The sequence below is a fragment of the Cladophialophora immunda genome (genome assembly GCF_000835495.1).
Source record: "Cladophialophora immunda strain CBS 83496 unplaced genomic scaffold supercont1.4, whole genome shotgun sequence".
NCBI classification, from domain to species: domain Eukaryota; kingdom Fungi; phylum Ascomycota; class Eurotiomycetes; order Chaetothyriales; family Herpotrichiellaceae; genus Cladophialophora; species Cladophialophora immunda.
The window spans coordinates 1,151,379-1,163,621 of NW_015622544.1; the positions used below are offsets into that span (position 1 = coordinate 1,151,379).

The following is a 12,243-nucleotide window of genomic DNA, read 5'->3' on the forward strand; positions in this document are numbered from 1 at the left end:
GTCCAAGGAAAGGGGGTCAGCTCACGTGCTTAATATAGCATCTTCATATATGCCTGGGTGTAACATATCTAGACTAGGTGTCATTGCTCGTCAATGGCTCATAACACATTTACATCGTTGCGAAGGAAGAGAAACTGGCGGGCGGTTGTAATGCCAGGCCGAACATCTGGTAGAGCCGCAGGCATCCCACGAGGCAAGTCATGCTCCATCGAGTCCTTCCAATAGACCGGCTTCTCCATGTCGGCGGGCCACCAGTCAAACAGAAGAAAGGCCTCGTCCTCAGTCCAAGGCCCTGTCGGTCCTCGGGTGCCCTCTTCGGTCAACCCTTCCATATGGTGGGTGTCTGTGTCCGCCGCATTGGTGTCGGAGGCGCACCGCTGAAGCTTGCTTGGATTCTTGGGTTTGGTGGGACTCTTCCTCGCCGCTAACTTGCCTAGCACTCCTAAGGGACTTCTCGACTGCGGTGCAGCAGGTTCCGCCATCAGAGTGAATACGTCATCTTCCACCGCATCGTTTTCAGAAAACACTCGTCGGAATTGACGTGTATCAGTACCATTGGATCGTCCCGATACCAATTCGGATTGGTTGCGAGTTTGGGGATGGACCACGAAGACGGACTGTGGGCGCAGGCAGTCGTCCTTTGCCGGTGCTCGGAAATCCACGTCAAGCTGCGGTGCAGGTTTAGTCACCGGCTCAGCTGGAAGATTGGACTTCGGTGGACTTTGGGACAGCTCGCTGTTTTCAGACCCAGGAAAGGGAAATTCCTCCTGGGTTGGGAGTCGCGGGGGAGACGGTGAATACTCCTCCGGATTCTCCTCCGGTATGAAGAGAGGACTGAAAGTGATGTTATCTTCCTGCACTGACCCGTGCGTGCTCGATTGACCAGAGCATGGGACCTGGATCGGCTGCAAACAGTCATCGACGTTGGCAGGGACCGCCTGCTTCGGCGACGACGACACGTCCTCCTCGAGAGTGGGCGATACTCGTTCTTGACGCGACCGTCGGCACGAGCTTTCGAGGGTCTGCGGCCTTGATGAACCTTTAGAAAAAGGTAGCACACAGGTTAGCTTGAGCCTGGGCTTTGGCTTCCCGATCAGCAGTCGTGAAGTGGGAGCAACTGGTGCGCGGAGAATGGTCAAAGACTCATGATTGGCAGGCGTTTTCGTATTTCCAGGAGCCTTAGATCTCTTTCGTCTCTCCTCGTCCGCTTTCTCTTTCCGGGCATGCACTTGGGAAACTCGCGAAGGCCTCGCACGTGACAGTGTAGGAGTGAGCCACTGCTCCTCCGGGCTTCCTCCTATTCGATCTCCCACCACTCCAGTTGCCAGCCTTGTCGGCTTAGTTGGCTGCTGTCGTTTAGGCTCGTCATCTGACGACAATTCGAGAAACTCTTCGCATTCCTTTGGGGGCTCCACGCGGCGAGCGGGTTGCGGAACGGTCTTACTTGGCTGTTTAGGCTGAGGTAAGCGAGGCCTCGCAGGTCGGGCTAGTTGGTGGTCTTGGTCGAATTGGTTTTCCTTGTCACACTCCAGTCTCTGCCGTTTCCGAGGCGACTCCACGAGCCCTGCCCTACTAGATGACCATCTTTGCTCATAAGGAGAGTGTGCGGATAATCTTGCTCGACCAAGTCGACCTTGAGAAGGTCCCAGCACTTCTAACAGCGACTTGGGCCGTTGGGAGGGGCCAGTGGACAAGGGACGACTTGCCATGGCCGTCGTCCGCTGGGGTGGTGGAGGAGGCTTTTCTGGTCGTGATCTTTCGAGAATGGGGGCCAAATCTGTTTGAGTCTCACCGAGACGCTCTCCGACTTCCACCATAACACCGCGGTCTAGCTGGATCTCGACGCCCTCAGCAAACTCCTCCTCTTGCCTGTAGTGGAGGTCCCCAATGTAATTTTTCGCGTCGTCGTAGACCATGACGCGTCGATTGAAGGTGTGGAACCGTAAGGAGCCGTCGTGCCATTTCTTCGCCTTCTTGTGCAGGTCGCGGGTGTAGAGACAGCGGAATTCATGGACGGGGGCGGTGTTTTGGGTGGGAGCGACGTTCAAGCTGGCAGAACCGAACCCGCGGTGAGTGGAAGTGAGGGTTGCCATGATCACATTTACAGCAGCGCCTGGAGGCACTGGGAGGAGCTGAGGCTGAACTGGTTGTCAGCGACATCCTGTACGGAGCCGGCCAATGGAGGTGTTGGCGGACGAAGCTGCGTCGGCCATCGATCAATGAGGCAAGAGAAGTCTCATGAGAGCCATTGAGAGCATGTCATCGATTGACCGTGTGTGGATTGATGGGTGGGTGGGAAACGCGCGTCAATTGAGGCTGGAACTCGGCTGAAGACGAAGACAGGAAACCGCAGGGCCAGTTGGGCTAAAAGGCAGGGAGGCCCAGGCTTCATCCGCCCCCGTTAAGCCCCCCCCCTCCCCCCTCCCGTTGATCCCCTTAGCTAAAGCCTACCTATGATATGAGACCCTGAGTGCCCTATGCCTGTCGCCGTGCCTCCTTCCCTTCCCTGGCGTGAACTTGCAACCCCCTACGTTTGTTGCTTTGACTTTATTTACTGCGGTCCAACTAATTTTCTCGCATTCTCCTCGTGTACTTCACTCACATGAAGAAAGGGTAAACTTTTTAGACTGCTGGTCAGTTACCTACATACCGATTTTAATACGCTTTTCTCTCCCTACCGTACCCGCCGTCGTTTGTTTCCTCCAAGCCTGGCCGAGCCTCTACAACGTCGATCGACCCTGACCCCCGACTACCGGCTGGAAGACTTTTGGTGGCAGCGGCAGCGGCAACAAGTCCTGTGCCACCAAGGACACCTGCGCTCTGCTCTTTCTCGAGTGGACTAGGGTCTGGCAGCTGGAAATCACATCCGCATCCGCTTTTGTGTCGATACCCTCATTCTGGCCTCCTCCAAAGAAATTCCTCAGGCCACTGTGCTTGTGACGGTCTTGCCCTTGCCCACCAGCCAGCAAGCCAGCAGCCACCATGCACAGTGTCCAGCGGCATTTTGGCAAGTACATGAAAAGGTCGGCCGATGAACAACAAGTCTCGGTGTTGCTCAAGGACTTTGAAGAGGCCGATAAGTTGTTGACAAAAGTATGTGCCCGACTGTTCCTGCAACCGTTCTGTCCTCCACCAACTGACTTCTGTCAAGATTATTGAGGCCTCCAAAGCATGGCGAGAGTCCTGGACTTCGATCCTCACCCACCAACATCGTGTATTCGACGAGTTCAGCATCCTGTACGCTCCGATCGTGGGGGCCAGCGACGATTACCACGGCCATGTCGCCGTCCAGACCCCCGATCACATTGTCCGCAGGATCGCGAGGATTAAGGGCGAGTACGAGGACTTGAAGAGAGATCTCACCGAGGACCTGGCCCAGGTCGAAGAAAGGCTCATCAGGCCGGCTCAAAATGCAAAGGACAGCTTACAGACCATGAAGAAGACCATTAAAAAGCGTGAGGATCGGAAACTCGACTTTGAAAGGTACCAGAACAGAGTCGACTCCCAACAGAAGAAGACAAAACGGTCGGAACGGGACAATGCAGCCCTCGTCAAGTCCCAGTCCGAGCTGGAGGCGGCCATCGAAGCATACCACGCCGCCGATGACAACTTGAGAGGTTGTCTTCCTCGACTCTTGACATCGGTGTTCTCGTTGCTTCCCCACTTTTTGGCTGCTCAGATTCAGATTCAGAACAACTTGCTAGGACATTATTACACGATGCTGCACACTTACTGTACGGAGGAAGGTTTCCCTTCTCCGGCTCCGCCAATGGATGAAGTTATCCGACTGTGGAACGACGCCTTCAAACCCGTGCAACGGGACGCTGAGTCGTTGGCTATCTTGGCCAATGGAAAAGCGGCAAGGACGTCCATGGAGAATGGCAACCCTCCGGTCAATGGCTACCGCCGCCCCAGTGCCTCAGCCTTCAGCGCACACCGCCAGCAGTCTGTCTCTCCAGCCAGGGCTCTTCCACCGTCTCCATCTTTTGAGCCGAAGACCAAATTGTCATCCTCGCCAGCTGCGTCGTCGGTGCTTAGTGCATCCACTCCCCAGGAATTCATTGCCAGCCCGTCGCCCTCCCAGTCTGTCTATCAGACGCCGATGGCATACTCTCCAGCAGGGCCGAACACAGACTATTTCTCTCGTGATCGACAGCCCTCTGGGGTATCGGCCGTCTCTGCAGCGGCGGCGGCGGCATCCATTGCACAAAAGAAACGACCCCCGCCTCCGCCACCGCCGAGGTTACCCTCGCAGCAAACCATCTTTGTAACAGCACTGTACGATTTTGACGGCCAAAGTGAAGGAGATCTGGCCTTCCGAGAAGGCGATCGGATTCGAGTCATCAAGAAAACCGAGAGTACGGACGATTGGTGGCAAGGGGAGCTTAGAGGGATGAAGGGACCATTTCCCGCCAATTACTGCCAATGAGATACCAGCCTAATGGCAACACCTACGGAGAGCTTGATTAAAAAACTGGTCGAGGGGGCAGGGCTTGGCTTGGATGTATTTTGATGTCTTTCCTTTCTGACGACATACAAGGGGTGGGATGGAGGTGAAAAGGCGGGAAATAAGCCTCTAATAATAGCAAGCGACCCAGCATAGAAGTGAGCAAGCGAGCGCGCAAACCATGATTTGAACACAGGCAGCCTGCACGGCATTGGAGCATAGTAGAGCGTATGGAACAGGTTGTCGAGATTCTACTTTGCAGGCAGACAAGGTCCAATATACCCAACAACAAGGAGCAATGGTTTCAATCAAGCAAACGATGATCCCACGTAGATCAGCTGGATGGTCTGATGCCGTCGGTGTTGAATGTATGTAGAGGGAATCGAGAAGAGTCGGCAGATGGCGGAAGCAGAGAATCATGTCATGGACAAAAACTAGATACAGACCGACACGGACTGATTGGTCGAATCAGAGCCGCGCCTTTTGATCCAATATCAATGCAACATCATCCGACTCTGATCATTTCCCACCCACACATTTGCCCTCACCACCTTGTCCCGAAGACACCATGCCGCCTCAGGAGTCACCAAGCACGTCTGCCACGGCCCACGGCGCCGACATCGTCGTTCGTGGGCTGAACTACAAGTTCCCCGACGGGTCGATGGGGCTGCAAGACATCAACCTCGAGCTGCCGGCCGGGTCGAGGACGCTGTTGATCGGGGCCAACGGGGCGGGCAAGACGACGCTGCTGCGGCTGCTGTCGGGCAAGAAACTGGCGCCGTCGCGCTCCATCTTCATCGCGGGCGTGGACCCCTTTGCGTCCGGGCTCGAGGGCGTCACGTACCTGGGTCTGGAGTGGGTGCTCAACCCGATTGTGCGCACCGACATCGCCGTGCCGATCCTGCTGGACTCGGTGGGCGGGCAGCACTACCCTGAGCGGCGGGATGAGCTGGTGCGGATCCTGGACATTGACCTGCGATGGCGGAGTAAGTCCCTCTGTTACCGTCTCCCTTTTTTGATCTCCTCCAAGAATGTAACATACAGGATTCTGACAAGGTGTCCAAAACAAAACAGTGCACATGGTCTCGGACGGCGAGCGGCGGCGCGTGCAGCTGGCCATGGGCCTGATCCGGCCGTGGGACGTGCTCCTGCTGGACGAGATCACGGTGGACCTGGACCTGCTGAGCCGCAGCAACTTCCTGGGCTGGCTGCGCGGCGAGACAGAGCGGCGCGGCGCCACCATCGTCTACGCGACGCACATCCTCGACAACCTGGTCGGCTGGCCCACGCACCTCGTGCACATGCACCTGGGCCGCGTCAAGGAGTGGGGGACCATGGCCCGCTACCACGCCGAGTCCGACTCCTACGACCCGGCCGGCGGCAACAGCCGGCTCGGCGAGCTGGTCCTCCGCTGGCTCAAGGAGGACCTCGCCGAGCGCGGGCCCCGGGACAACCACAACGGCGCGGGCGAGCAGGGCAAGACGTACGAGAGTCTCGAGGGGAAGGGCGGGTACGGGGTCGAGAAGGCGCCGGGCCTCGACGACGACAAACACACGGAGGTTGAAGGCAAGGAGAACTTGGGATGGTAAAGAACACGCCGAAGAAAAAGTCCTTTTGGAGGGGGCCATAGGAAAAAGGGTGGAGGGAAGAGGAGAGGATCGATCGACCCCGTGACTTTTTCAAGAATGCATTTTGCGGAGGGGGACTACTTGTTGGGATATGCTCTGATACCCCGTCTGATCTTCAACAAGATCATCGAGCGCGCATCTATCGTCGCATTTGCCGGGCGCTTGGGGGAGGAGAAGGATTTTGGGGGGGGGTTAACGGGACGAGGGAGCCCGTTTGGTCTTAACACCATGTCTGACGAGCGCGTGTGAGCTGGTTCTTGAGATTTTCGCATCGGTCCTTTCCTTTTGGACCCAAGGCTGTCGATAGACGTACGAGAAGCAATGAATGAGAGATGGCGGTCCTGGCGTCGTCGTGGTCCTTACCCAGGCTCGCTCTTTTTCCTCCTCGCTCTCTTGTATATCCCCCAAGAAGGCCCGTCCCTTACAACGTCCGAAGATCCCCCTCGTTTGAAAGTCGATCGGCGTGCTTGTGCCTCTCTGGCCATCCTCAGCACGTGCTATTCGCATAGACAGTCGCTGCTGGCCTGCTTGTACCCCACTTTGACCGCAGCAGCTGGGTGACTTGACAGGCCTGGATCCGTCAAGTCGCCTCGTCCGTGTATGTGAGACATGAGATCCAAACTGCCGGGCCATTTCACGATTTCTTGCTCCGCGCAGGCCCCAGCTGTACTGCCAGCGATTTTGTTCGCCGACTTGAAACACCAAATATGGGGTGATACTGGGTCCGAAAGAGAGAGGGGCAAACGGTCTTGGTCGGTACTGTGACAGAAGTATTACTATGGCTCAAATGACTCAATTCTAGAGTCATTTGAGATACCTTTTTCCTATCTGTAATGTCTGACCCATAGTGGTCATTCAGTCACAGTACCGTGGCAGCCTCGTCACGCTCTCGGCGCGTCCCTGACCGGTCACGTGCTTGCGTGGCCTGTTCGCGTCTCGGAAGGGGATCACGGAGGAGGATTCCGTTGTGCAACCACAAGGCGCCGCACGATGCACCTATCCATTAATCATTTGTAGAGATTTCCTGGTCAGGTAAGCAATTGAGCTGGAGATTTGGCTGGTATGGGTGAGATACTTAGCGACAGCCCCATCTTACAAGCCAACATGATGAACAAGCAAAAGCAGCTCTGGCTCCCGTTGGCAGGACTTCCTTCACAGTTCAACCCTCATATAGAACTGGATGTTGAACCGTCGATCCTCATACAAGACCGGTCATTGAATCAATTCCTTTTGACCAGACAAGACTCACTTCGGTCGGGGCAACAGTCAATCTCGAGGCCCTCCAAGGTCGAGCCCCAGTGTAACGGATCTCGTGCCTTGCGTGGCCCTCTGAGCCACTGCTTCCAGTACCTCTTCCTCCACGTTTGCCTCTACGAGGACCGCTCTCGTAGCCACTTTCCGTACCATGTTCTTCTCTGCCGTCACGATGTTGTTTGCCCTCATCCTCAGCTTCCTTCTCTTCCCCGCCGGAGAAGCCTTCCCCACGGGCAGAGAAGTTGGAGACACAACCCACTCATCTGGTGGCTTGGATCTCTGGCACGTATTGGGCTTTGTCATTGGGCTGCTGCTTTCGGCTCTCGAATGGTTTCTCGTTGAGAGATTCTATTATCGTGGCACCCAACATATCCACCGACGAGCAAAAGCTCATCAGGCCCTGTCGCTTTTGGCTTCCATGATCTGCTCCATCAGTTTCATGGCTCCGGCACCTCATGGCGGCAATATTTGGCAAATGATGGTGACAACGATGAGCCTCATAAGTCTCCTGATGTTCCATCAGGCCCAGAACCAGTGGTACGGCATCACTTCGAACCTCGGCCAGAATGCCCTTTGGGTGGTGACATTCCTTGTTATCCTCTTCGTTCGAGCCCACGGCCCAGCTGCTGACGGCTCCTCCATCTCATTGGTGGGCATGTGGGGACCGCCAGTGTGTTGGTTCAGCCTCTCGTTTCTTCCTCCATTGATGGCTGATGGCCAGCGTGGCACGTCCAGTCAGACGGCGCCCGCGCTGTGACAGACGCATCACATCAATAACAATAACAATACAACCATGAAAACATTTTCTGTTGGCGCGAAATTGGACACTCCGATCTCCTTCGACCTTTACTTCCCTGACACGGCCCTCTAAGCCACCATCTAGACTGCAAGATAGAGGCAGAAGGGTCCAATTGACATCCGGATACGTGTTCGATGTGGATATGTGATCTGTGAATGTGCAAATGCAAGCAGGCGGCATAGGGCTCGGTGTCATTGAGCAGGATTCTGTCAATTGGCATGTTGGATTGGCGAAGACCTCGAAGTCTATGCGAGATCGGTTGTCAGGATATAGCAGTTTGTTGAGTTCCAGAGGGTGTATCATAGCCCGAGAATGTTGGGGGAAAAAAAGGGGGAAAAATGACGCATCTCATAGTGTTTTTGTCAAGAACTTGACCATTGAAAGTGCTCTCCTCTGTGTCTCTGGATCGCCATCCAGTTGTCCAACAGTGGGAGACTTCCCGCGTGTATAATGTTTCCTGAATACCTGTAGCCAAAGGGGGATGCGAAAGGCGCACGGAGGATCTGAAGCCTTGATCACAGACGTGGCAACCACCGTCGTCCTAGTAGGAAGGAGCCCTCCCGCAGTATGTTCCTCCCCACGTGGTCTACCAGGAGGCATTATGTGAATCTGCTCTCATGTGGATGGTCGCAAACAAGAGACACAGAAGTCATTGAACGATCGCGTGGCTGTTTCACTGGCCAATTCTCCCGACGTCTATCCTCAGAATGCGGACCGACCCGTCCGCCGACGCCACTGCTAACAGTTGGGAGCCTTGACCAGTATGATCGCATCCATCGTCGTTCAAGGTGGGGCGCCAGGCGAGCCGATTAATGGTCTTCGAGGGGCAGAAGTGTCTGGGGACTTCGACCGTGTGCAACACCTTCAGCTCGTCGTTCGCGTCGACAGTGTGTAGCGAGATGGTGCCATCGTCCTCGCCCACAGCGAGAACACCGCGCGGTCCGTCGGAGGCGGTGATGGAGGTGGCAGAGACGGCTGTGACGGGGCCTTTTCGAGCAATCGACGAACGCATTGTGAAGTTGGTCTCACCCTCGTTGCCCGCACCTCTTGACCACAGCTTGACGAGTTTGTCCCTGCCGGCTGTGACGAAGCTTGGATTTGTAGTGTGACCCGCGAGCCATGTAGCGTCAAGGATCATCCTCGAATGCGCCTTGACATTTATGGCGACACGGGTCCAGCTCTTTGCGGTCTCGCTCGAGCGCTTGAACACGGCCCATTGCCGGTCTCGTCCTACGCTTAGCAGGTATTCTGCACTCTGTGGAGAGAACGCAAGTCGCGTCACGGTCAGAGCATGCGCCGATAGGGGCGGTCTGATCTCATTCCAGTCCTGCGTGTCGTAGAGGCGGATCACCGCCTGATCGAGGGAGCTCGCTCGGCACGCTGTGGCGAGAACGCTGCCGTCTGGGGGAGTCGCTGCCTCGGAGATTTCCGAGCCATGGCCATATAGTTTCTCGTGCTCGGGCCACAATGTGTGTCGCGCCAGCAGGTCTTCCGTCGGTGGGTCTTGAATGTCAAGCAGGGATGTCCCGAGTCCGTTTGAAGTACCAGCGGGGTCGAGAGTCTCATCCTCAGCGTCATCGTCGTTCTCCTCGCGGTCGTCCATGGCCTTGTTCGACAGGCCTAGCACAGGGATCGCGGCGGTGTCGGGCATCTGAGCCAGCTCCGGGGGCAACGGGATCTGGCATAGTCGATGGAGCATGTTGGCGATATCCCTTGGTTCGTTGAACACACGCAACAGCTTCTCATCCGCACCTGAAGAGAACTGATACGGCGTCGTGCTCGCGATGCAGTTGAGGTCGTAGCCATGGATCTGAGGCCGCGAGAATTCGTGCCAGCTCCGTTTCTCACCCCTCTTCCATTCCGCGTGGAGCCTGGTTGTCTGATCAGAGCTGGTGGAAAGCAGATAGCTTCCATCCGGAGCCCAGCAGATGCCGTTGACGGAGTTGGTGTGCCCGCTGACCCCGAACCTTTGTGCCCAGAACTGTGAGGCCTCGTCGTACTGCCAGAGCCGCCAGCTGCCCGTGCGCCCGACACAAGTGACCGTCTTGCCGTCAGGACCCCATAGACCTGTCCAGAAGCCCCCCGCAGAACCGGTCGCGGTAGTTGCCCCCTTTGTCTCCCTGATCTCTCCCAGACGAGACGTGCTGATCCATATTCCGGACGACGGATCTGCCTCCCATATGGAAAGGGAACCGTCGGCTGATGCGGTGAGGAGTTGGGAGCCGGTGGGGCTCCATGCAGCGGAATAGATCCAATCTTCATGGCCGAGAAGTAATGCCTCGAATGTAATAGAATATTTGTGCTCCCCAGCGGACACGGTCTGGATCTTTGCTGATAAGGTTCCGCTTGCGGCAGGTCCCCCGTTCAGTACGGCGGGTTGGTTTGTGAGTTTGCTGCCTCCCAGTTGAAAGCGCCAGAGTCGAACATATTTGTCCTGGCTTGCTGAGGCTAGCAGAGCATCTCCGTCTCGAGCTTGTGTGAGTGCCAGGGATCGCACCCATGCTTCGTGTCCAGTGAGAGTGGCATGGTGATGGAACTTCGGGCTGGATGACAGGCTCTCAATGGCGTACACTTGGATATCGTTCCGAGTACCTCCAGCAACCAAATAGGCATGGTCAGGAGAGGAAGTGAACGGGAATGAGCCTATTGCGAGAGCCAACGGAATGAATCTGGGTTTGAGGACGAGTGTAGCCACGGCTTCGATTCCTGTCTCCTGGACCTTCCAGAGTTTCACCTTTGCGTCGGCTCCTCCGGTGGCCAGTATCCTGCTCTGGCTTAGGGAGGCGACGGTGTTGACAGCTCCCTCATGGGCTGTGGTCTTCATAAGGCACCTCCGTTGCTGGTCCTCAGCCTCTTGTCTCCATACCGCGATCTCTCCATTTGCACTGCCCGAGACCAACAGTTCGGTAGGACCGTCTCGGTGTGGGGTGATAAATGTCACGGCTGTCACTTTCCCCGTATGCCCGGAGAGCAAGGCGGATATGCCGTGTCCAGAGTCATTCCGTGGCGACCATATGCCCACATTTTGATCGGCGCCAAAGGCGAGGAGGCCTGAGGTTATTGACCAGTCGGCCGCTGCGCTATGTCTATTTCCGCCAACGCTGAGATACTCGTCTTGTGCGAAAAGGGAAGACATTGATCGAGAGGATAGAAGTTGGGTTGGGCGACAAAATTGAGGTTGCTCAATAGATACAGGGAAGTCACGCCAAGACTTTGTAGATTTTACAGCAGTCTCAGCCTGCAGCCGATTTGGGAAAGAGAGTGACGCTGCCCTGTGTGCTTTCTCTACTCCAGTCAATAGTGTTAGCCAATATGTATGAAATACATGGTTCGGTAAGGTTAAATCTGTCGATAATTAAAATTTCATTTTTATGCCAGCGTTTGGGGATGCCAAGCTACTATCACCCCAATGCTAACGCCTAATAGTATTAATTTGTGTGCTTAGTTGGGAGCGCTAGAATTACTGAGATCCTTTATTAATTAACCTTAATTTCTGTTATGCAGTCCTAGAGTTATACGGAGGATGACCATCTCGATACTCATACCTACCTAAGGCACCTATACTACTTTATAACAGAAAGCTTCTCCTGCTCTGGAGCATTGGCTTACTCGCTCTGAGCATCAGATCACACCCATTTGTGCTCATCACAGAGGTAACTCACACCGGTGCTACTGGAGAAAACCAAGGTGCTCGGCACCTTTGGAACCACCATCTTCGATATCTATATTCTGTGGTCCGCGTCACCGCACGGCGCAGGCGCACTCGAAACACGAAATCCTCGGACGGGTCGACATTGGTCTACGACGTCGTACTGGAGAGATACAAGAACGCCTCGCTTGCACCCTTTGGTCCGTGTAACCTCCTTCATGACGAGCTACTGCAAAATATGGTGCCAAGGCGGTTACGTCTTCCATACTGTGGTGTCGATGCTACTGCAGAGGCAAGGAGAGTAGATTGAGGTGAAATGAGTGAGTATGTCGTGCGCAACATGCAAGGGTTCTAGAAGAATGAAAGATGGTGGGAGTTCCAAGGCTGCGCAAGGCTGACATGAGGGAGTCGCCGTGACCGGTTGATCATATGCCAGGTCGGACGTAGCCTCGTTGGTTGTCTGGTC

At 55.5% G+C, this 12,243-nt stretch overlaps 4 protein-coding genes across 4 annotated transcripts; 2 read left to right on the forward strand and 2 right to left on the reverse strand.

Annotated features, from left to right (window-relative positions):
- Window positions 1-24: 24 nt before the first annotated feature.
- Window positions 25-2,316, reverse strand: PV07_06796 (uncharacterized protein). The gene has a single exon (XM_016393812.1). The coding sequence runs from the start codon at window positions 2,091-2,093 to the stop codon at window positions 99-101; it is 1,995 nt and encodes a 664-aa protein (XP_016247231.1). The 5' UTR covers window positions 2,094-2,316; the 3' UTR covers window positions 25-98.
- A 119-nt stretch (window positions 2,317-2,435) lies between these two features.
- PV07_06797 (uncharacterized protein) lies at window positions 2,436-4,905 on the forward strand. The gene is made up of 2 exons (XM_016393813.1): window positions 2,436-3,093; window positions 3,152-4,905. Exons 1-2 carry the CDS (start codon window positions 2,983-2,985, stop codon window positions 4,427-4,429), a joined length of 1,389 nt encoding a protein of 462 aa, XP_016247232.1. The 5' UTR covers window positions 2,436-2,982; the 3' UTR covers window positions 4,430-4,905.
- A 50-nt stretch (window positions 4,906-4,955) lies between these two features.
- On the forward strand, window positions 4,956-6,460 carry PV07_06798 (uncharacterized protein). Its single transcript, XM_016393814.1, has 2 exons — window positions 4,956-5,433; window positions 5,522-6,460. The coding sequence occupies exons 1-2, from the start codon at window positions 5,016-5,018 to the stop codon at window positions 6,034-6,036; spliced, it is 933 nt and encodes a 310-aa protein (XP_016247233.1). The 5' UTR covers window positions 4,956-5,015; the 3' UTR covers window positions 6,037-6,460.
- On the reverse strand, window positions 6,182-11,420 carry PV07_06799 (uncharacterized protein). The gene is made up of 2 exons (XM_016393815.1): window positions 7,151-11,420; window positions 6,182-7,099 (listed from the first exon to the last, which is right to left on the reverse strand). The coding sequence occupies exon 1, from the start codon at window positions 11,262-11,264 to the stop codon at window positions 8,802-8,804; it is 2,463 nt and encodes an 820-aa protein (XP_016247234.1). The 5' UTR covers window positions 11,265-11,420; the 3' UTR covers window positions 6,182-7,099; window positions 7,151-8,801.
- Between the last annotated feature and the right edge of the window lie 823 nt (window positions 11,421-12,243).